Source organism: Oryzias latipes, chromosome 6, assembly GCF_002234675.1.
Source record: "Oryzias latipes chromosome 6, ASM223467v1".
NCBI lineage: Eukaryota > Metazoa > Chordata > Actinopteri > Beloniformes > Adrianichthyidae > Oryzias > Oryzias latipes.
Window position 1 is genome coordinate 14,450,718 of NC_019864.2, and position 24,057 is coordinate 14,474,774.

The following is a 24,057-nucleotide window of genomic DNA, read 5'->3' on the forward strand; positions in this document are numbered from 1 at the left end:
GGATTGTAATTGGATCAAATAAAAGGTTGTCTAAGATCATTTATATACTCCGTCTGAATAGTTCAACAACCAAAACCTGTTAATTTTACCTTCAAAGTCGTCTTTAAGGAAATCAGGGTTAGGGGTTTCAGGAGCAGAGCAGTCAGGCCCCGAGTAGCCAGGGTCACACACACAGTGAGAGCCCCCCACACAAGCCCCGTGACCATTGCACATGTCATGACACTGAGGCCCGATGTACACGTTGTCTATTGCCCAGGTTGGGGGATTAGAACCAGCTGAGAAAAAACCTTGATACCAGCGGAACCTAATTGAACTGAGAGCCAAAGATAAAGTCATTAGAAACAGTTATGGCATTGTGATTTCAAAAACTGTTTTATTTTGTCCAGTTCTTGTGTAGGACACATGTGGTGCTTACCCACAGAGGCGAAGCTTGCCAAAGTGAATGACCTCCCTCCTCCAGCCCTGAGTAGTACCAGGGAAATAAATGCTAGCAGGGTGAAGTTCTGTGGAGCAAAGCGAGGAAGGCTGAGGTCCACCGGCACACATAGGTACCAAAAGGTGCCACGTGGCCCCGAAGTCCCGAGAAAATTCAAGGCGCACTGGGTGAGCAGAGGAGCTTTCAGTTGTGCAGCCCACATTAATCTATGTAGACGAAACAGGAAAAAAAAGAACTTGTGCTGAAACACTTTTATTTTTTGATTTATTTATGTTTTATTTTTTTACATTTGGTTTGGAATCGCTGTACCTCAAACTGGATAATGGTGTTCTCGTTTACATCAACGTCCCTGGTGGTAATGGAGTGCTCTCCAAGCTCGCTGGAAACGAACACCATGGCTGACTCATCCTCCTCCCTGCATTATTCACACACATGAAAAATGAAAAGTCTAAGATAAGACAGGTTTTTTAGGTTTCTTCACTCAGCATTCCCACATGACACAAACTCAGCACTGGTGACAATGGAGAAGATGTTCTTACAAGCCAGATTTCTGGTATGGACAGTAAAGCCCAGTATTTCCACCAGGATAGAACAGCCAGTTGGACTCATTGGGACCTTCTTCAAAGCTGTCGATCAGCACAGGCGGATTGTGTGTGGAGCTGCCATCAATGATGAGATCATCTATCACCCACACCTCTTCCTTTTTACCTACAGAATATATCATGTGGGACAACAGTATGTAAAAAAATAAATAAAAGTATAAACAAAGTTTGGGGGAAATTAAGAATAAAAAATAATGTGTGAAATCACCGCTGTTATAGGGCTGCCAGAGTCTGAAGCGGGTTGCGTTGGTCTGAGCGCTGGTTGGCAGTGGCAGGTGTAGAAACAGGGAGTCTGTAGAGGATGGGAAGTAAAACTCATCCAGAAGCAGCCAGCTGATTCCTCCGTTCACCGAGTACTGCAGCAGCACTGAGTGGGAGCGCTCCGGAACACCTGGAAAAGCCCACAAGATGATCTTCTACACTTGAAGATAAACGCGCACAAAGTTTTTGCCACAATCATCAACTGACATTCAAGTACCTTTGGTGATGAATTTAAAGGAGAACTGAATGTAGAGTGTGTTTGTGCAGTCCAGATCACAGGACACTATCATTCTTAGACCATCCTTCATAAAGACAGAAAAGAGACAAATGTCAGCTAACCAATAATTCGTCTTTCAAATGGTTCCTGCATTTGTATAAGACTCTTACCCCTTTGAAGATGAGGGCAGTTCCAGACTTGAGAGGCTCTCCACTCAGAGTTCCTCTTTCCGCCCCGTACACTTCCGGCCAGGTCTCTTGCTGCAAGTTCTCGTTGAAGTCCTCTCTTAGCAGAGAGGGAAGTGGAGCCAGAGGCACACAATGCGCACCTCCATAACCCTTATCACAGCTGAGGTTGAAACATCAAAAGGTTAAGACTTATTAGCACAAAACACAAAAATGATCTAAGCTGGATTTATTGTTTATGCAGAAAAAATTGTTACACGTACACACAGCGTCCATTGTCACACAAACCATGACCAGAACACATCCAGGGGCAACCAGGGGCAAGCAACACGTTATCTAGAGCCCAACCTTCTGCTCCGGGGGTGAAGTGGGTCTGAATCCACCGGAACCGTGTTCTAGGGGAACTGTAAGGTTGAAAAGAAAGCTGTTAAAAGAATTGGAATCAGAATAATACTATTTTTATTTTTCTATATGTTTATGATAACATACTTGGCTGCACTGGGGAGGTAGACGGTGATCCTCTTCCAGCGTTTGTATTGGGTGGATGTGTAGATGGAGCTCTGAGTATAACCGGCGCAGCCGATGGCTGGCGGCACGCACTCCGGGGTGATGAGAGACCAGTGCCGTCCGCAGTCAGTGGAGTATTCCAGTCGCACGCCATGGGAGAATGAAGTGGACTTGCTGCAGCCCATGCTCAACTCAAACTGCAGAAACGATGAGCCAGTCACCTCAAAGTCCCAGCTCTCTGCATATCTGGGCTTCTCTGTAAAAATAGAAGATAACATCAGGATCTTTGTTTTTTTTGCATGTATACAAAAACTTTGAACCACATACATCTACCATACCCACTTAACATCCTCTCCACATACTATAAAGCAAACTAAAACCTTTCTGTACTGCTGAAATGCCCAGAAACAACTACATACGTGCAAGCTCTGACTTTACACATGTGCTGCCAAACTGCTGTTGCTGTTTAATGAATGGCCCCTGTGTGATCCACTATTTGCACAAAGTTAATCTGCTCTCAGCTTGATGCACACATAAACATCAGACAAGATGTTCAATCAGAATGGCTCTCATTAATAATGCATGATCCATGGAACCACATTCAATGGCTGATTCGATTTCAATCTGTTGTTTGTACTCTAGTGGTGGGATGCACCTATGCAGCCACTCATGAGGATTTTGCATTTGTGAGTGGCTTTTTTCAGTCGGCATACATCTTAAAAAAGTGCTTTTAGACAGTTTCCTCTGCACAGGACAAGACAAACGTATGGCTTGCATTTGAACTGGGAATTATACAACCAAATGCTGCTGCCTTTTAATTCTATGCTTTGTCTTTGTTAGCGTGTGAAGTGCAAATATCATAGTCTGTGTGGGAGGGCTAGAATCTGGATGTTTTTTAGTGAAGTCTTGCCCCTTCGCTGTGTTAAAACTCCAAGCAGAGCAGGATTACCCCCACTTCCATCCTTTTTATTTATGCAGTATTTGACACGAACCTTGTGTTCCTCCATTCAATGTGTCTTTGAGTAGGTTAGTGTAACTCACTGTCAATGGCTTCTGAGTTGAAGGTCAGAGCTGTGTCAAGAGACAAACAGTCCACGGTAACCTCCCCACCCTGAATCCGGTACCAGTTGTGCCTCAGAGGGGTTGTGCCATCGAACTTGTCATGAAAACCTGTTCTGGAGCTGTCGTTCATACCAACCAGAACATCGTCCAGAGCCCACTGGGCTGAATGTTTCCCTGCAAGGAAGAAAAAAGAAGAAAACACCCTGGTGGTGAGTTTTACAGCCTTTAAAAACATTGTTTGCATAATTTTTTGAGGAGTAGCTGACAAACCTTGCTGTGGTTGCCACCACCTAAAGACTGTATATGGGGTTTTTGCCGGAGGGGGCAGCTCAATGGTCACTACCTGAGGTTCCAACAAAGAACTGAAGTCCAGTTCTCTAAGGACCTGCCACTGGACTCCATTGTTGGTAGAAAACTGGACAACGACACCTAAAGAAAACAGATGATGAATTTGGATCATCCAACAATGGAATGATATACTGAAAAAGGTGTTCCCTTTGAAAACTACCTTCATTACGGGAGCGTGGCCTGGTGCAAGTGGGTCCCAAACTCTTGCTGCCAATCCGAATGTAGAATTGAACCAACCTGTGTGCAGAGAGCAGCAAAAACTGAATTCCAAAATTCCTCAACTTTAACACAGCTCTGAAAATACACAGGAATAAACTTAGATTATCTCCTCACCGTGTGTTTGTAGTGTCCAGAGGCACGGTGCGCGCTTCCCTCCGCCCAGAACTGCTGAAGTACAGAGCCTTGCCTTCACCGATGATACCGCAGCCGCCTCCAACCTGTCCGCCACTTATGCTCTGCCAGAGAGGACTCAACTTTCCTTCAAAGCCCTCAGTCAGTTCAGTTGGGCTTGCAACGGTTGGGACACAACTATCCTGCTCCACTATGAAATAAGTAATAAGATCTTATTAATATGCAGTGGCACATTGGTTATTTTGTCGGTTTTCCTTGCTTCACTGTACAGTACCTGTGTATCCCATATCACAGAAGCAGACTCCAGAGATGCAGTCACCGTGTCCTCCACAGTGGTTTGGACAAGGCTCAGAGATGTAGACCCCATCCAGGGCAAAAGGTGGGGCATCTCGGTAGACACTGCTTTCTTGGAACCAGCGGAACCTTGTTTTACTAGAAAAATGAGAGCAAAAATAAATTAAAAAGGTTACGATTTTACCAGTGCAATAAAGTAGTCACCTAAAAAATGTCAGATTCAATTGTAAAATAAGGAAATCCTTCCAGATTTGGTTGCATGCATGTTACCATAGATACCTGGCTGCAACATTACGTGGGATGACAACGGTTACTCTGGTCCACTGCTCATAGTCGCCTGTGTAATACACAGTGGATTCTCTGAGTTCACGGCTGCTGCCTTCACACACCCCTGACCCAGGGGTTCCTGGGTAACAGCCCTCTCTGACCAGAGCCCAGGTACGACCGGCATCATGCGAGTACTGCAACAAGACCGGTGCAGAGCTTCTAAACTCTGACTCACAGCCAATGTTCAGCTAAGGGAAAGGAAAAAAAAAAGATTTTTGTTTGAGTAGAATTATACACGTCAACAAATGTTTACTGGTGCTCTGTATTCGTCCACCTTAAACTGAAGCGTGTAGCCAGGGCGGAGGGCTAGGTCTCTGGTCACAGCCACCCGGTCTCCATCAGAGCGGCCGAACACCATCGCAGAGGGAGTCGGTGAACAGAAGCTGTCGTTGCTTTCCCTCTCCATACCTTCATTTCCCAGCATCAGCCAGACGCTCATCTGGTTCAGGGGATAGTCGAATGCTGGCTTCTCGTAAAAATTCTATTCAGAGAAAAGCAACAGAATTTGGGTTTTTGACTTCATTTTTTATTTGTATGTTTATAGTTTGTTTTAATTGGAGATTCTCCTATAGTAGTGACAACAAAATCCTAAAGCTGCAGTTAGTATAATATAATAGAAAGATTTATGAAAAATGTTGGGATTCTTAACCTGTGGCAAAGTTGGGTTGGCCATAGGGATGATGTGTTTCTCCCTCTCTGATAAAATAATGACATCATCAATCGCCCACTGGTCATAGCCCTCCCCAGAGTGAAGAGGCTGCCACCAACGAAACCTTGTGGAAGGGGTTTTGGAGGCCAACGGAAGCTCATAATGGACAAAACTGCAAAAAGTAATAATGATTTTAATGCAACAATAAACAGTGCAAAAAAATGTGGGATTTTCTGTATATAAAAGACATTAAGCATTCATGTTTTCTGCCCTGTGGCTTAGCAGCCTTCTTACCGAGGCTTGGTAAAGTCTGTGAAGTACATCTCAGCAATGAGGCCCCAGCTAATGCCTCCATCGTTACTGTATTGCAGCAAAACTCCCTCCTCCCTGCTGTCCGCCTGATTGCACTCTGCCCAGTCTCCACCCACTCGCAGGTAAAACTGCACAAACTCCGCCCATTCAGTGTCCAGATCCCAGCTTACGAGCTGCCGCAGCCCAGCCTGTTATTTACACACAAAAAAGGAACAATCAAGACAAAGCTGTGCATTACATCGGAAGGTATGGGAGAGCTCCTGAAAGAACAATAAATTCTGTGATACCAAAAAACACTGATTGCTTTTATTTTTAAATATTTTTTCAGGAGGAAATGTTTCCAAATGTATGTGAGAAAAGCTGGAAAGATGAGAAAATAATTGGGACAAATGTTTTTGCAGCTGTGACTGCTAATTTCAGAGATGCAGCAAAATGTGACAACAGATGTGCAGCTGCTCACAAGCCAAACATTTTCTCAATCCAATACAAATGATAAACTCTGAAGAGCCGTGGCACTTTCAGTGGAGTGGCAATGAAACCACATATTGTATGAAAATAGGGGAACTAGGGGTGTCAAATGATTGTGTTAATCATGATTGATTAATTACAGACAAATGTACATTTTTTTTTTTAAATCACGTTCACCTAATTTTTTATCTATAACTATTATCTATCATGTAAGGGATCATTAGTGATGAGGTGTCCGTTACCATAAATTAAAGGACGAAGAGGAGGTCTGATCAGGTTGGAAGGTTACTTCTGTAAAGTCCACTTTAATCTTGTTATTTTTGTTTTTAAATTTTTTTCCCCAAATAGTGGACTATTTGGTACTTTTGCTGTGCTAACGGCTACAGAGCCCACGCCAACCTCACTCTGCAACAGCGGAGGAATGTGGTATATTCTAAACATCATGATATGTTGAACAAAGCCTCGTTTCAGGGGGTAAGTTCACCTCTTCCCGCTTGGTTTTGTCCAGTCACAACAAAGAAAAAGTCTAAAGTCTAAGTAGTTCAATTTATCCGTTTTCCCCGCCTCATGTCTCATCTCATCCTCCCTTCTCCTCAGCTGCATCCCATGATCAAATTCACCAAACAGGCTAAAGGAAACAATAAAATCACTCATGTATTTTCTAGATTTTGTAACAAACTGTGGAATAATGTATGTCAACATGGTATTAATAACTTGTTATTAATAACAAGTTTGTGGTCAATATATTTTGGATTGCTCAGAAAAGTGTTATGTGTTTTGATGTGTTACATTAAAGCACATGTTTTGCTTTAATTTTTCTTAAAGATTGAAAAAAAATCCCCTTTGTGGTGTAAAAGTGAAGGAAGTTTGGTATAATGAAAAACTTCATTAAGGCACCTTTTTAGTAATATTTTGATCTTTTTTTGTCCCACAATGTTACTCATTTAAATAAAATACATCAAAATGAGGCTTTTTACAGCAATTATTAGGTTAGATTAAACAAAGATTAATTAGATTATTAATTATTTGTCATAATAACTGCTAAAAATAAATAATCACATGATGGACTTAATTAAAAAAAACACATTTAAAACATCTGTGAATGTTTTTAAAGAAAAACAACTTTTCTCATTTCTTACCTTGCTGAAGTACAGTGATGACCCAGATGAGATCACCCCACAGCCCATGTCAGGAGAAACCACCTCTCCACCAATCACCTCCTGCCATGTCGCCAACAAAGCATCCTGGGACTCAAAGTCAGAGAGAATGCTAGAAGAGAGCGGGGAGGAAGGCTGGCAGTCTGTTCCAGAGAAACCATCATCACACCTGAAAAAGAGAGCTCAGTTTGTTTTGTTTTTTTATTTCCCCTCCTGTTTTGTAACAGATCATACATGTATTTTTCAATGGAAAAACCTCAGTTCTGTCAGTGCTGACCTGCAGTGTCCATGGTCACACCAGCCATGTCCATGGCACATGTTAGGACACTGCTGTCCAATGTAGATGTCATCCAAAGCCCATTCGTCTTGTTCCCCATAGTAGTTCTGGATCCAGCGAAACCGGGTTGCACTAGACCTAAGCAAAAAAAAAAAAAAAAAAGAAGAAGGAAGAAGGCGACAGATATTAAAGAAATATCTCCAAATTATACAATCTAGAATTTAATAACATCCCTCAGTGAAAATTTAAAGGATAAAGTTTGACAATGTGACTAATTTCTAAGCCACACTCCCATGGTTTAGCTCTCTGTTGCTTTGCTTACAGCAACAGATTATTGAGGATTTAATTTTCTAGAAGATAAAGATTATCTTCATTGCATGTAAGTGCAGTTGTGGAAAATGATAACAGTGAAAGGTCAATGTCATCACACTGTATTTTAAAGGTTTAATGTGCTTGTGTGTGTGTGTGTGTGTGTGTGTGTGTGTATATGCCTGCTGTGCACTGTGGAAACAATGATGATCCTCACTGGGATAGTGAGGATCATCAGGGATTATATACCACAGAGGTCTGCTGATCTGCTCCCCTGGAGCCACATCAGCCCAAACCACCACACAGACGACAGTTTTATTACCATTAACTATGTCTGCCCTCTGACCTTACAACTGTGCAGGAGATTAGACCATTTTTAAAACTCCCCCTCCCCTTTTTATTCTATATCATTTTTACATCATAAAAAACTGATGAATCAATCAGAACAGCATGGAAAAAAAGTTTTTGGCAAATGCAATTCCATAATATTAAGCTGAAACATCTGCACAAAACATATGTTTAATTTTTTACAGATTGCAATCCCCTTGCCACTTTTGCAGCTTTAAGTTAGAGGTTGGTTGCTCCATCCAGTGCTTGTTGTTGATTGGAGCTGTCAACAGACTAACAGTGGAAGGAACTCTGCAAAGCCATCACTTGGTTAAGGTTTCTTTGTTTGCTGCCACTATTATTTTTCAAAAAGGTTTTATAATCTGCTAAATAGACAAATAGACATATAGACATTATTAAATATAATAGCCTAAATAATTTCAGATAATACTTTGAACACTGTCCTAAAAGGTTGGTAAAATGACCATATAAATGGTCCCTGAGCACATTTTTGCCAGCTTTCAGGTGGTCATCCTGTTTGTTGAGAAGTCTGTTTTAGATTAATGAAACACTTAGTTCCAAGAAAAGTTTTATCCCCTTGTGATATTATTGCTGGAATGCAACAAGTGCTTTACTTCTAGAAAACCAAAAATATCTTATGCAGTTTCTGGTAATATTACTATCACTGAATAAACAACCACCCAAACCTGAACCTACTTGGCTCATGAGGGCCATATTGGAAAGAGGTGAGGCTGTCCCAGGAGTGTTTTTGATATCAGGGTGGGTTGAAAATCAGACCATTTTGAAGCTGGTGGAGTAGAATGGATTGGGAGGTGCTCAGTGGGGAAAACTAGATACTGTAACTTTTTTACACTGCTTTGAGCAAAGCGTGTCCTGATGTTCATGTTTAATGGAGGAGAGTGCACGTCTGTTTTCAGGATGGTGAGTGGGTCTGGTAGATGCTTTTTAAGTCAGAGGTTTGGCTGCTGTTCAAGCATTTTTGTTTTGCTTGTTAACTGAAAAAGCAGCTGAGGCCAGGAAACAGTCCATCCCAAATTGCATTTGTGTGCTGTTATTGTTTGCATGTGCTCCTTACCATGTCTTCTGAGGCAAAGAGAGAGTGATGCGTCTCCAGTCTTTGAACTCTGATGGGTGGTAGACGCTGGGAGCTGTAAACTCAAAGCAGCTAGGCATGCCAGGAAGACAGGCCTGGGTACAAAATAAATAAATAATAAAAACATAAAAAAAAAACACATACAGTCAGTGAAAAAAGATACTCTCTTTATATGTAAAATGTATTTGTTTTTCAGAGTTTAGTTCTGAATGTCTTTTTTTCTTTTTGCAAAAACATAGTTTGAGAGGATCTTTAACATTTTAAAAGATAAACTAGGATTAACAATACAGAGTATTCAGTGAGTTACAATCAGCACTTGCTGAATTTGTATGCAAATGGCAGGTTCAGGGAACACTCACTGATGGAGGATTCATAACTATTTATCTAGGTTCAAATCTAAAAAAAAAATTTGACTGATACTTTGGCTCAATTTGAGTATGCATGAGACAATTACATTTTAAAAAGTCGTTCTTAAATCACGGGTAGCTTATCTGCTGATACAAACACAGTCCCATATTTGCTGATGGTGAAGTCAGTGCAGCTAAATGTGAACATTTATCATAAAAAACACCAGATTTATGCATTCAATTTACATAAAATTGATAAAGAAACTTCATGACAAGGATTGTTTATTTGTAAGTTCAGGATGAAAATCAATCCCAGTCTTGACTGAAGGTGTAAACCAGCTGCTGAATGCACAACGTGAGGTAATGTCTCACCTCTTTGACCAGGTGCCAGGTGAGGCCGTGATTCGTGGAAAACTCCAGACGGACTTGGGTGTCAATGTGAGGGGAGGGCTCACGTCCGCAGCCCATGACCAGTGAGAACTGCAGGCTGTAGGATGCTCCAATTTGCATTGACTGAGTCTCCACATAGCGGATACTAAAGCCAGGGCTGGGCTCGCCAGAGAAACTGGTGAAAACCATGGAAGGAGGAAGTGACATCACATTTAAAATCAACCACCTTCAAAATACCTCTGTGGAGGAGGATTTTTTGAAGATAAACTGGTTGGCTTTTGTTGTACCTGAGAGTCCAGTCATGTTGGCAGTAGGGCTGAACGTGGCCAAGATAGAAGCCAAGACTCTGGGTGACGTCCAGGACATTGCTAAAGTCAAGACTAATGGTGTTGAAGAGCACAGAGGTCATGCTGATTTCATCTAAGGCCCACACGTCATGGCCACGTCCGGAGTGGTAAGGCTGCCACCAGCGGAACTGCACACCAAACTTACGGGCTCCTGCTGGGAGTTCAACCGACACGATCCTGTCCAATAGAAAAACAATAAACTTGAGCCTTTAGAATGTATAAGTGAAAACCCAGAAAATTACATTTTCTAAACCAGCTAGGTTATCAAATAAAGGATAAAAACAGCTCCTGAGAACTGGCAAACATCTTTTCAAAAATAAAACTTGCAATGTGATAAAAAAACAAAATAGCTTGGATTAGGGGTGGGGGATAAATCGATTTTATCGATGAATTCAATTTTGTTGTTTTAGAAGGAGCCGGTTTAGCTCGTGCTGGTTTGCGGCGCCTTCCGTCCGTGAAACCAGGGTTCGACTCCGGGCTGCTCCCTGTTCCCTTCTCTACCTCAGCCGGTTCCAAGCCCGGTTTGAGAAGGTTGCGTCAGGAAGGGCATCCGGCGTAAAACATTGCCAAGTTTACCATGCGACTTGTTCGCTGTGGCGACCCCTGATGGGAGAAGCCGAAAGAGGACGAGAAGATTTATTTTTGGGAAAATCAAGATTTTATTTTCCCAGCTCTGCTCTCTTGTGCTTCCGTTGTTCAAAGTAAAGTCAGGCCGCCGGTCTCTTGTATAGCGCAGATGTAAAAACAGCTAAACAAGCTAACTAAATTTGTCATAACCTGTGCTTCCAGAAGTTGCTTGTAAATGCTTTTTAACAGCATCACATAATGCTGTTTGTGGAGTAAAACATGCACACCCAAGCAACACTGGAAAAGTGATTAGTATACAGTAAAAAACAGTATAACAATGGATTCTATATCAAATAATCATGCCTTTAAATAAAACTTTTAATACATTCTGTAAGACAAAGTTTGCAGAATGTGGCTAAATTTGCTCCTGTTTCTTGGCTGCATTTACAACATGTATTAATAAAATTAAACTTATTCATTTAATAAGAAGTCCTTACAAGTGGAGCCAGGGCCACTCTGTCTCCAACTATACAATCATCGGTGGGATCAAAAGTTTGGCACAAACAGACTCAATGCTCATGACCGTACCTCGGCTCATGGAAACCTTGGTATGCGTAGTGCTGCAGCAGGGTCCAGGTGATGCCATTGTCTGAGGAGTAATGCAGCAGAACACCCTCTCCTGGCTTGTCAGGAGCAGGACATGAGCTCAGGATGCTACGACTGCCCAGACGGAGGGTGAACTGCAGGTACCTGCGGAGCAATAAAGTAGGAAAAACAGTTAGTTCAATTGAGAGATTAGAACTGGTGGATAAAGGGTGAAAAAAATGAAGAGACAGATGGAGTGCCAGTGACACAGTCAAACGGAAAGGGCATGTTGATAAATGAGAAGACGGAAATGTAAGTTGATCAGAAGCATGTTCAAAATATGGAGCAGAAAGGGGATACGAGTCCAAAAAAATGGCTTTGGTGAAAATCAAAGAGGTGGGAAGAAGACAAAAGATGAATTGAAATGATGATTAAAGGAACAAAGACACAATTAGGAGTTTAAAAAAGACATAAATACTCTGGACCAAGCAAGAATCTTCATCTTCTCATGTTTACCAACACCCTGCAGTCAAATCACATTTGTGTATTACAGAATATGCTTTCAATCATCTAGGGGTTGGCCTGCCACAGCTCTCTGTCCATGTTTGAGCTTTTATCGGCAGTAGCCGTATCAGGAAGGCTGGAGATCAGCAACAAGTTTAGCAACCTGGTGAGATTACACACACAGCCAGATGCCACAAATTGCACTGTTGCTGAAATCCCATTGACTATCACACAACTAGGTGTGAGAAATGTGTTCTCCGCATTTGACCCATCCGCTGGGGGATGCAGAGCGGCTAGCTGCAGGCGCAGCCGCGTTTGGGAGCCATTTAGTGTCAAGCAGGGAGGGACTGGGCCCATTTTTAGTCTTTTGTACGACTGGGCCTGGATTTGAACTCCCGACCAATCTCCCGGCGGACACTCTACCACGGTTTAGGTGAAGTTTTTGTTATGACCCCAGTCCAAATCAAAATAAAGTCACATTCAGGTCACCAAATGGACATTAAATCTGAAAATACACTTGAGTGCATTCTAACTTTTGCATGCAGTCTTTGTTAGCGTATACATAAACAAAACTTACGTCTGAGAGGTTTGCTTTTGGAATCCGCACTAACCTGGCTTGGGAACTGTCTAGCGGGGCAGTGATCAGATGCCTCCTGCTGTCCCGGTTGAACACCAAGGCTTTGCCACTTGCAAGCACCCCACAGCCAAAACTGACCTCAGCCCCTCGAAGTGAGGAGAAGCTGTGGTAGGAGGAGAGGCGTGGGCTGGAGAAACCCTCTGACAGGAACGCTGGAAATGTTTGGGACGCAAGCTCGCAAGCAGGGCCACTAAAACCTGGATCACATCTGTTTGATAGAGAGGAGGAAAAAGGACGAGTTAAAGACAAAGATAATGAAAATCCATTAATACATAATAAAGATATTTCAATTTGATATATTTTGACTAATGATCAGTGCTTTAGGACACTGCCTTGCACGGAAATGTCATTTTGGATTTATTTGATTTAATAATAATAAATTCTCACTTGCAGCCTGTGCGGGAACAATGTCCTCTCCCAGAACAGAAACGAAGACAAGCTGGCCCAACATACACTAGCGACAGAAAAAAAAAACTCAGGACAAATTCTAAAGAGTGTTTTTTTTATTTCACTTAATTCCTCTATTTCAACCTCAAAGTGAATACCATTGTCTATGGACCAAATGTTTCCAGTTCTAGTGCCAGACTGCTTCCAGCGAAAGCGGGTGGTCTCTGTCAGGGCAGCGTTCGGTAAAGGAATGGAGATTCTGGTCCAACTAAAGTGACATATTAGAGAATGATATGCAAGAGTAAAGCGGGTTTGTAAAGAGAAACAAAAAGGCAGAATTGTGCTCACTGGTCGTACCCGCTGTAGTTGTCAGAGGAGTAGATGGTGCTGTGGGGCAGATGTGGCCCGGTGCAGAGCTCTGGCAGGCACTCAGTGTGGAGCAGGGACCAAGAGCGGCCAAGGTTGGTGGAGAACTCCAGGCTTACGCTGGTGGAAGAAAAGACGCCATGAATTCCATCGCATTTCATCAGGTTAAACTTTGAAAAATGTGAACACAGGTTCCTTTCTATTGTTTTAGTTTCAAACAATGAATTCACTTCAACAAAATAATTGCAGCTCCAAGATGAAAAGAGCCAGAAATAAAAGCTAAAAATAGGTATGGCTTATACCTGTTGGCTGGCTGGTAGGAGCCACAGCCAAGATTGATGGAGAACTGGGCCACATGTGTGAGGGTGCCAGGCAGCAGAGGGAGCAGCTGCATGAAGTCTACAGCCCACACATGACGGTTAGCACCACCATGCGAGCGCTGCTCCAGACAGAACTGAGTGGCAGGTGTTTGGAGTTCTGATGGCAGGGCCACTGATACCACTGCGGGGACCTGAGAGACAGACCAAACAAAGATCTAACTGTCATACTTTTATAAATTCAGTACAACTAATCTGCCTAATTTGTTAATTAGAACAAAAAAACTAATGAAACTATAACTGACATGTTTGCTTTGTGTCTTGATTTAGCACATTTCCACGCAAGGAATTAATAATTGAGTGGTTTCCTCTTACTGGTCTAAAGTGGGCTGTACATCATCTCACCCTGTAAGAGGAGTATGGAAGAGTGTCGAGCACCACACGCTCCCTCCTGCCCTCCGACCTCCCAAACAGTATCACATCATTCTCATGTGACTCTCCTGGATCGCAGTCACCTCCGCCTGCACAAACGTACAAGATATGCAGACATTCTGGCAGAAATGTTTTAAGTCAATAAGTAGAAAAATATACGGCATATACCCATGGTGAAGTGGAAGCGCAGGTTTCCGTAGGTTGTGGTGTCGATGTAGGGAGTGCACACTTTCCTCCGTCCCTCCTTTTCAAACACTAATGATGCACCTGATTCAATCTCTCCACACTTGATGCCATAGACGGCTCCTTCTACGTCCCAACTGTGAAAGGAAAAACAAAACAAGAAAATAAAAGTGACCAGAAATTACACATTTTTCTGAATAAAAAAAAATCAACCAAACCCTTCCCTCATCTTTATTTTTAGGTCTTACGGAAAATACATTAGATATTGCTTGTTACTAGTTTCTCATTTGCGCTTCAATGATTTAAAATGGGGACTGATCAACTATCAGACAAAATCTAACAATTGCTTGTCGATGACAGAAGGGATCAATGTAAAATTTTAAAATGTGTTGAAAATGACTTCTAATTCCAACTCACAGAAATATTCCACACTTACACATGACTGTTAAAAAAACAAAAACATTAAATTTGATTTAAAAAAAAGACATGTCTCCATTTGGGTTTCATCCATAAAACTCCCCCTTTCAAAAGGAACCAGCCTATAAGGAATAGCGTAAGGAAGAAAAAAAGTAATTTAAACCCAACAACAGAAAATCAATCAAAAAATCAAAATTGAAGTAAAGCGGGTCCAACAGAAAAATGCTGCATTTTTAAATAAAAATAGGCTTATTTTAGGTTGTTTCTAAGGGCAAATTTTTAAAAATCTTTTTTTTTCTTCAATGTTTTATCTTAATGTAAGAAATGTTATCATCCAAGATGTAAGATAATAATTTTCTTTCGCAGGATTTCTGATCATCCCTTGCTGATGAGCAAACAATATGCCAGGATTGTGGCATGAATCACCTGGACAGAAAACACAAGACGCACACACGTGCAGACATATATTTCTGCACAGCAGACACAGGATTCTCATTAGTCGTGACAGAAGTTAGCCCAGGGTGTCAGCCCTCTCCTGAGAACCAACTTTCGGTATGTCTTTCTTTCCCCTTCCCCCTGTTGCTTCCTGTTTTCTGTGTCACAGCCAGTGTTGAGTTAAATGACACTTACTGAAGTGCACCATTGCCACTGAAATTCATCCAAGTGTCGGTCCGTGAAGCCTGATGGGTGCGAGCTAGCCTGCAGAGCAACATGTTGGCGTGCAACAGGGAGGTGTGACGGCTTGTGGTTTTGCTGAAATCCATGCTGTTCAGAGTATTTTAATCTAATCCAAAAGCACATTGACAAACCTGAAACCTGTTTCGTTTTAACACCTTTCTTTCATCATCTTTCCTTATCATGAAGTACATACAACGTCTTTGCTTTTTACTGGCCTGTGTGTAATTGTGTGTGTTTGTGTGTTGTCTAAACAGATGGACCTCCATCTCTGAAGCAGTCAGAGGTATGGCAATCACCTCCATCACAACTAATACCTGACTTATGCATCAGCCAATGTTTTTTTTTTTTGCTACATGATGTTAGGGGCACTAGTGTGTTTGAATTTTTGTGTATGACCACTAATAAAACCTAAAGGAAAATGTGCTCTGAAAAAAACACCTTTTTAGAATGTGTTTCACAAAAAACGTTTCCTTCTAACCATTCATCCACCTATTGTCTATCCTGTGCCATCATGGGGTTGCTGGAGCCTATCCCAGCTACTCTAGGATAAAGGTGGGGTACACTGGGCGTGTCGCCAGTCCACACAAGGCCACACATTGACTTCTGAGAGACCATCTTGAAGCGTTTTTTTTGTGTGGATTATATGAGGAAGCCAGAGTGCCTGGAGAACACCCACCTAATCACAAGGAGAGCATGCAAGTGCCAGGATTTAAAATTTAGATAAAGGTGCTCTCACTATACTGCAAACCTTTTAAATTATGTCAGAAATTTATGTTTTTTTCCTGCATTTTAATATCCCGAAAGTACTGCCAGGTTTTTGACAGTTTTCCCTTTCAAATATTTTCTATAATTTCACAAATGTTAAAAGTCGTAGTTCTCAAATTTATGTGAAATTCTGTAGGAAAAGAATTACCCATCACTTACTTTGAAGGGGGGCTCTCGAAATCCTCCTCCCAGTAGCTTCTTCCCTCTTCTCGGTGAAGATCGATGTCTCTGGTAGAGGCAAAGCTGTGACCGGCACCTTCACCACCATGGAAGTACAGAGCATTGCCTTCTGACTGGCAGGCGTGCTGGTGGAGAAAATTCGAATGTTCCTTTTCCGTTTTTCGATTGGTCACAACATATTTGACACTATTATTTAAACCCCACATCCTTCTCCTCTTGAAAGGAAAACAACACATGCTGATTTTTGTTTTGGTATGTGAGGATAAGCATTAAGGTTGAAGTATATTTCCCTCATCAATGACCTCTTCTTAATCAAAACAAAACATATTTTTTACTAACATGCCATATTTTCATACCGTTTTTATTTTTAGGCAGGTCAAGTATTTTGTCTAATCTAATAAATGTTTTGGAGCATTTTTACTTCTTTTTCATATACGTTTTAAATTAATTATTATGAATGACAAAAGCTAGGAAGTCCAATATTTGTAGCTTTGAAAACCACACACGATAAGCACATGCTAAATAAATACAGGATGTACCTTCACAGTAGCTCCTGGGAAAAAGAGCCAGTTCCCAGTGTCTAGAGGATCAAGGTTGTCCTCCAACAAGGGGACTCTGTGAGCAGCATTGACCAGCAGCACGTTGTCCAGCCCCCAGCATGACTCGTAGCCTTCAGGTCCATGGGGGGCTTCCTGGGACCATCGGAGGCGCACGGCATCCGCTTTAGAGGACTCGGGGAGGGCAAGCAGGTGAACAACAGTGCTGCTGTTGGTAGGAGCTCTGGAAGAAAGGAGACATGGATTTTGTTAAATGTGAAAACTACAAAGAATCCAAAGATATAAATGTTTAGAACCAAACTAGAAAAATATTGTCTTTTCTGCAGGTAAAAATAGGATTTATAGTAAAAGTTAAAAAAAAAATGTTGATCACAAAGACCTTAACAGAAGATGGATGATCTTAAGAAGGGCAGGTGAGACTAAGGCAAAATGCAGGGTGGATGTTCCAGATGGATAGAAGAATGAAGCAAAGAGAAGGAAAGGAGAGGAAAAAAGAAAGACCTGATCTGCCCCAGTGTGATCCAGTCATCTGAGGTGTTGGTGGTACTGATCAGACTGTATGACACTGTGATGCTGGGGTCTGAGTAACTAAACCGGCAGGAGCCCGAGCCTGAAGAATGAAGACACAAAAAGAATTAGATAAAGTAATCATTAACTGCAGAACGATCTTTAAAAAATAGTTCAAACTTCTATCAGAATGGAGAAATATTTTTGAACACATTCAGAGAAGAAGCCAGACACAACATGGTATCTTCTTCCAACATGACTCCCACTCTGCCACCTGCATCCAAGTGGAAAATTTATTGCCATCGGTGTCATAATGATATCGTGAATATCACTCAGATGATCATATACAGCTGAATTTTTTTTTAATATTATGTCACATTACCATGACAAAGGTGGATAAAGGTGGAAAGATTTCATGTAATCCATGGACACCAGTGAGGTTCACAAATCATTGAAGAAAAAAGGTTCATCTAGGCGGTCTAGATGACCCAACGTCCAAGTGCCTAGTATGGCACAAGGGTTTACGTCAGGTCCAGCAGGTTGCTCAGTAAGAGTTGCTTTTTGAAAATAAATGAAGAAAAGTCACATTCCCAGTGGAGAGCAGTTCAGGTCAGAGCAACACAGTTAAACTAAGTGTAAAAAAGAAAGTAAGTAACTACATCAAGTAAGTTAGTAGCTACATCAGTACCTCATTCACCAAGTACGAATGAGGAGTGAATGAATAATGGACACAAGAGCGCTTTTTGCGGCCTGGAAAGTGTAGATAAAACCAATCAATAATTGTCATTAGTATTATCACTATTATTATTATTATTACTATTTCTGAGTATTTCTTTATTCAAATCGTTGAGAATCAGGGGCAGAAGAAAAGTGCTGTTTAAAGTAGATTGTATTTGTATTGTAGAAAATATGCTGAACATGCCACAAGTTTACTGCTTGATGCAGACTAATAGATCCATGTAAGTTTTTTTTTACAGTAGATCAAAAGATGATTAGAGTGGGACGTTAAGGTAATGTTGGAAATAACTGCTGTGTTACAGCAGGTACAGTTCCATTCACTAAATAGATATAGACCAAACAATACAGAAACAAAGCTGGTCCAAATGAACCTAAGAGCAAAAACAACATACAGACACTGATCTCACCAAATAGTGATGTTTATTCTAATAAGAGAGGTAACGTGTAGCCATTGGAGTTTTAAAATAATGTATTTTTGTCAAGCAATCATCACATCAGGACAGGTTGAGGTTTTCCTGTGGATGCTGGGAGATCTGGAATAAAGCAATAGTTGGCGCTGAAGAAAAGCACTTCACATTCGAGGAACTTCTAGGCCCACTGAGTCAGAGACATCCTTATTTCCTTTATCTGTTAAAGTGTAAAGCAACATGACAGGGAGACAGCAGGAACATGGCAGCTGTCAGTATCATGCTGCAGAGGCGACAGGCCTCAACATCCAGACTTTTTGCAGAATTTGTTGGACGGATGGCTGACGATGAGGGACAGCAGCAGAAGTCGCTGTCGCTGGCCGTGGCTGGATTCTGCAGCTGCATTCTTTAGTTTGTGTGCAATCACCTGTGTTACGATGTGCTGTTCTTTCAGTGCTGTGGGACCAGGTGGGGTCAAAGGCTGCTAATGGTGGAGGAGGGTCCACCCCCACCGAATATAGTGTGCATTAACCTGATGACATTACGGTGCATTACTAAACTTAACGGCTCTACATAAAGCCCCTGCAATACTCGTGGTAAGGATCTTCAAACAGGAAGACGAAAAGACAATAGAGTGGGGGGTGGGCTACCTTTTGCATTATATAAACTCTTACTTTTTCCCTGCTGTCCCATAAGAACTTAAAACATGCATATAAATAACTCTACTGTGGCCATTTGTTGTTTTTTTTCTTTTGGAAAAATGCTTTTATTATTACAGTAGTACAGGGTAAAAATATCATATGAAAAAAGTTGAAAATATAGTGTCGGATGACATTAAATAGGGAGATGTGTGTACTAATTATAGTCAGTGTGATGGTCATTGTATTCAAAAGGTGTAGTAAGGTGTTAGTCAGCTGCTTGTTATGTCTTTTCTTTTGAAATGCCTGTAGAGATTTCAAACTTACCCAGAGCGAACTGCAGGACTGAGGCTGTGCTGGTATTGAGTGCTACAGTGGTCTGAGGAAGAATCACAAGACACAGGACGTTTTCTGCAATTCTCACAGTCTGAAACAAGACTTCCAAGGAACAGTACATTTTTAAACATATTAAAAAACCAAAACGTTTTTATTTCATTGAAAAGATAAGTCAGGTGAAGGTCTCGGCATGATCCTCCTTCATAAAACACAAATTTAAAAATTTCGTTTTGTATATGAAACATCCAGTCTTGTTAGACTAACAGTAAATTTAGTAAACTGAAGAAAGTCAGTCTTTTAATTTGAAAGTATCAAGGGTGTAATGATTCTTTTTAACAACAATTTGATTCAAATCATCATTTGTGGTTGACAATACGATTCATACAGGATATCGGTTCATTTTGAACAATCCACTAATCTGACCTAAAAATTTTCACTGACGTGCGGTCAGGTGAGGCAAGTGAGGCAGAGCCTCACCTGTCTGAATCGTAATCAAATAGAAAAAGGTAAATTAAGTAAATATTATTTTCCACTGATCTTAGTTAAATATAAATTTTCAGTCAACTCAACATGTTTTCCACAGTTTCTGAGGTCAAAATCGCAGAATTTGAGTGTTGCACGATCACAGACGGAGATGAATCTCAGGGTGAGGCTCTGAAGCGCTGTGCCTCATGTCTGACGGCAGGACTCAATGTTGTCAGAGACGTGCGGTGAAAGCCTTGCTATAGGCCAGTAGAAAAGGCTTTAGGTGAGGCAAGCCTCACCAGCAGGGAGCAGACGTGAGCTCACAGCTGCTTTGTAGCTACACTGGTGCCGTAGAAACAGACTAAGGACGTCTTTCTCCATTGAGAGGGAAAAACTCATTAAATAAAGGAAAATAAGGAAGACTTTTCCAACAGATCATAGAGCTTTTTGTGGAGAAGGATTGGCGCACGGACTCAAAAAGAAAGGCCAAACATGTTTTTCAATGTTTGTTTTTAAAAAATAACATGGGAGTAAGTGGATAAAAATGTAAGTAAAATCATTTATTTTATTTTTATGATCATTTTCAGAGATAACATTTGAGAAATGATTAAAGCACCAGAATTTAAAGTTGGAAAAATACCAGAAATAGTTACTGAGGGTCAAATGTGTGCTGAACACATCTGTATACTTCAATTTGTTCACAGTATCATTTATACACGAGAACAGTGTTCTATCCATCTATAAAAGAAATATTTTCTGTAGGATAAATATGATCTGGTGTGTATTTTATCAGCTGTTAGCTGCCGTTGGATGAATGGTGAAATATTTAGTTCTTTCATTGTAAATCTGACTCCAGAGGAGTCAGTGCCTCACCAGCCATCAACCTCACCGCACGTCACTGCCTAAAATCAATACAGGACATCTTTTTGAACAGCGCAGGTGAAGTTTTCCAGATTTCTTTCATTTCTTGCAAGATAATCAAGTGTAAATTAAATATGTAAAGAAAAAACAAATAAACAATAATTAATAGCAAATCCATTAATGTTTTAGATCCATAAAGTTCAGCCCACTGTTGTTTTTCCACATCAAAATAATCCAAAGGGAACATTATTAGAACTTTCTACCACACTGTATAGTCACGTTTTTTTTTTTGCAAAATTCAAAGTATTTCCAAACACATTAGACTGGGTTGTGTAATGATGGACTGATCATATTTTGCTAGAACTTGTGTGTTGTCCGCTGTGATGACATTTGATCATTTTTACGCAATAGTTAAATAAATCCACCATACCTTAGTCCAAATGGTATTTTCTAATATTAATATATTCAGTTTATTTAATTATTTTTAAACAATTTTATACTGGTATAGGTTGATCTGATTAACAAATTCCCTCAGACAGATCAATCTGGTTGGATCATGAGAATATAAACCAATTCATCAATTAAGTTGAATAATTGTTACACCATTAGAAAATATTACTGTACTTGTTCTGAGTCAGATTCTTTGACAGTCAAATGAAAAAATAAATGATTAAAGAGGCTCTGGACAAATACTATAACATGACTTCAACTTACAATCAACAGTTTAAAAGACAATAATGCTCCTTTGTTTCATTAAAATGCCTGTTTTTGTCTTTACTCTGTTTCTTTTGTTGCATTTGAAAAGCTGGCAGGGAACAACATCAAACACTTGGCTGTATGAAAGAAGAATAAAAGCTAGACCAAAGACGTAAACTGAATCATAAATAGTTGGATGGGTTAGAAAGAGGGCAAGTAACTGTGAAAGTGGGAGCATGACTGTGCATGAAACCACTGTACCTCGCTGTTGTCACGATGACATTTTTTAGATGTGCACGCTCATTGAAGTTGTCACTTTAGATTTAACATGATTCATGCCTTTCATGATCATCTTTGCTCTGCTGCTGCATCAGAAAATGATGGATAAAGACCGCAGATTTATGAAGGTCAAACTATTTCAGCATTCAAGCAAATTAGATAACTGCCAGACAAATGAAAGACAGAGTGGCAATGTGCTTGTAATTCTTCTGTCTGAAAGGATAAAAACATGAAGGCCAGAAGAGGCACCAGCATCACAAAGGAGGTGTTTTCCACAGCGCATTGTATTTAAAGAAATATAAAAATGTAAAGGCAGTATCACATTAAAATAAAATAAGATTATGAATTTCAAATAAACATTTACAGAAGATGGAGGCGGATTACATGGGAAGCAGATTAGCTGAGCACTGGCTTGACCTTTTCTGTTAAATCTCGCTAGAGAGCTACTAACTGCTCAGTCAAAAATGTCTCACTAGTAACAAACAGAAATTCTATGAAATAAAGTAGATATATAGATGATTTTAAACATTATGTAAATATAGTTGACAGTAGGAAGGATGCAATGTATGCTGTCTTTTTAAAAATGAACTTCAATACAACAGCTATTTTTTTCATTATTTTTAATATTTAAATCTCCTCTTGTCTTCAGTTTCTTTTGTCAACGTGATTTATTGTTACTTTTTGTTAAATCCCATTTAATATTTAGACAGTAAAGTGACTTCCATCTTTGGTTGCAGTAAATGGAAGTTAAAGAAGGTGTCCTGGAGTTGACTGACTTCATGGAAGTGTGCGTAAATGCAAAGACTTCCATGACAGAAGCTCAAGAAGGGGAGGAGTCAGCCACCAGCACCGGTCCTTCTATTTTCAGTACCTGGGCTGTGACTTCTTCCAACGCTTAAAGTAGTAGAAGACACATTGTACAAGTGTCAGCAGGGCCAAAGTCACACTAGACCACAACGGTAAAAGTTTCTACCTCATCTTCAGCCTTGACGGCTAAGGTCTGAGCATTGGAGGGCAGAGACTAGTGCTCCTCCGCCAATCTGAGTCATCATCCGTTCTGCTGATGGCCACGGGGTTCTGTCATTGGCTGCCATGCTGGCAACCTGGTTGACTGAGATCATCTGTCAAACCAGCTGCTTGACAGACTCTGCAAGGGCTCTTGTTTGTCCAGCCTCCCATTTAAACTGCTTTGCTGGTCAACCTGGTTTTCAAGCCACCTAATCTGTTTCACTAGTTCGCCTTGCTTCCTGAACTGGTCTTTTAAGCCACCCATGTCAACAACATATTTGAGATTTTTAAAAAAGTTGTTAGTTCTAACTTCTGTCTATTTTCAAATTAAGTACTGATTCAATATTCAGAACATATTTAATATTTTTATTGTTGGCTTAGTGTTAACAAAGCCGTTGCCTTACATGTAAATATAAAATGTGTCTATAACACATAAATGACTAAAATTTATATTAAATGGTGCTTACAGGATATTTGTTTATGGTTTTTTAGGTCATAAAGTGGGTGGTGTTTGGTTGAGGGTGGTATTTACCAATCGTCTCTCTCCAAAGGGCTCACAGAAAGTGAGCGCTCTGCCGTGCATCAGCACGCCACACTGCTCTCCGACTTCACAGTTGCTGCACTCAGACCTGCCAGGAGAGCAGAGAGGAATGAAGTCCAGTTTCAACCAGAACAAAGGAACTCCTGCGAAGATGTAACTGTGGTGACTACAAGAGGAGCACCTACCAAATGCTGGGGTCCAACTCTGCTTGGAGGTTGGAGTCAAAGTCATCTCGAAGCACAACATGTTTACCATGGAGTTCCACTGCAAACATAACATGACAGAAAAATATAATGTATGATTGATGTCATTGGGTCATCCCGCATATGAAACACATAAAAATCGGGCAGACGTACCAAGATTGGGTCTCAGTGGTGACTCTGTTGGAGCTGAAAAGGAAAAAGAAAATTAGAAAAAACAAACACTTTACTTTAACAAGTAAAACTTTCTGTCCATCCTGAGATAGACTGCAATCAATAAAAAGCTAGAAAAGTTCACGTTAAAAGAGCTGCGTGGTGACATATTTAGCAATACCATTCACTCTAGAAGAGTTTTACAGAGAGAGCTTTATTGTTTAAAAGTCTACAAAAGGGACCAATTCTGTCATATCCAAGTGAAACAAATTTTCTCCATGTCCTGACTGGACGCGGTTGTAGTCTACTAATGTTCCATCTTCTCAGTAATGAAAGGTCAGACGTCTATAATTAATGTTCTATGGC

The 24,057-nt window shown here is 40.7% G+C and overlaps 1 protein-coding gene across 1 annotated transcript in view; it reads right to left on the bottom strand.

Moving 5' to 3' along the window:
* reln (reelin) overlaps positions 1-24,057 on the bottom strand; it is a 91,347-nt gene that overhangs the window by 10,858 nt on the left and 56,432 nt on the right. Inside the window, exons 5-42 of the mRNA XM_020703717.2 lie at positions 23,695-23,727; positions 23,524-23,602; positions 23,330-23,426; positions 19,480-19,531; positions 17,364-17,472; positions 16,845-17,085; positions 16,285-16,430; positions 14,251-14,402; positions 14,056-14,171; positions 13,636-13,844; positions 13,325-13,453; positions 13,126-13,235; positions 12,968-13,034; positions 12,555-12,788; positions 11,443-11,604; positions 10,228-10,464; positions 9,923-10,115; positions 9,186-9,298; positions 7,454-7,591; positions 7,159-7,345; positions 5,534-5,739; positions 5,240-5,411; positions 4,865-5,071; positions 4,543-4,778; positions 4,244-4,401; positions 3,952-4,159; positions 3,779-3,855; positions 3,541-3,699; positions 3,250-3,444; positions 2,191-2,464; positions 1,965-2,105; positions 1,687-1,864; positions 1,517-1,601; positions 1,247-1,429; positions 976-1,144; positions 746-851; positions 416-642; positions 90-313 (exon numbers count right to left, since the gene is read on the bottom strand). Coding sequence (XP_020559376.1) covers positions 90-313; positions 416-642; positions 746-851; positions 976-1,144; positions 1,247-1,429; positions 1,517-1,601; positions 1,687-1,864; positions 1,965-2,105; positions 2,191-2,464; positions 3,250-3,444; positions 3,541-3,699; positions 3,779-3,855; positions 3,952-4,159; positions 4,244-4,401; positions 4,543-4,778; positions 4,865-5,071; positions 5,240-5,411; positions 5,534-5,739; positions 7,159-7,345; positions 7,454-7,591; positions 9,186-9,298; positions 9,923-10,115; positions 10,228-10,464; positions 11,443-11,604; positions 12,555-12,788; positions 12,968-13,034; positions 13,126-13,235; positions 13,325-13,453; positions 13,636-13,844; positions 14,056-14,171; positions 14,251-14,402; positions 16,285-16,430; positions 16,845-17,085; positions 17,364-17,472; positions 19,480-19,531; positions 23,330-23,426; positions 23,524-23,602; positions 23,695-23,727 — 6,009 coding nt within the window. The remainder of the gene's footprint in view (positions 1-89; positions 314-415; positions 643-745; positions 852-975; positions 1,145-1,246; positions 1,430-1,516; positions 1,602-1,686; positions 1,865-1,964; positions 2,106-2,190; positions 2,465-3,249; positions 3,445-3,540; positions 3,700-3,778; positions 3,856-3,951; positions 4,160-4,243; positions 4,402-4,542; positions 4,779-4,864; positions 5,072-5,239; positions 5,412-5,533; positions 5,740-7,158; positions 7,346-7,453; positions 7,592-9,185; positions 9,299-9,922; positions 10,116-10,227; positions 10,465-11,442; positions 11,605-12,554; positions 12,789-12,967; positions 13,035-13,125; positions 13,236-13,324; positions 13,454-13,635; positions 13,845-14,055; positions 14,172-14,250; positions 14,403-16,284; positions 16,431-16,844; positions 17,086-17,363; positions 17,473-19,479; positions 19,532-23,329; positions 23,427-23,523; positions 23,603-23,694; positions 23,728-24,057) is intronic.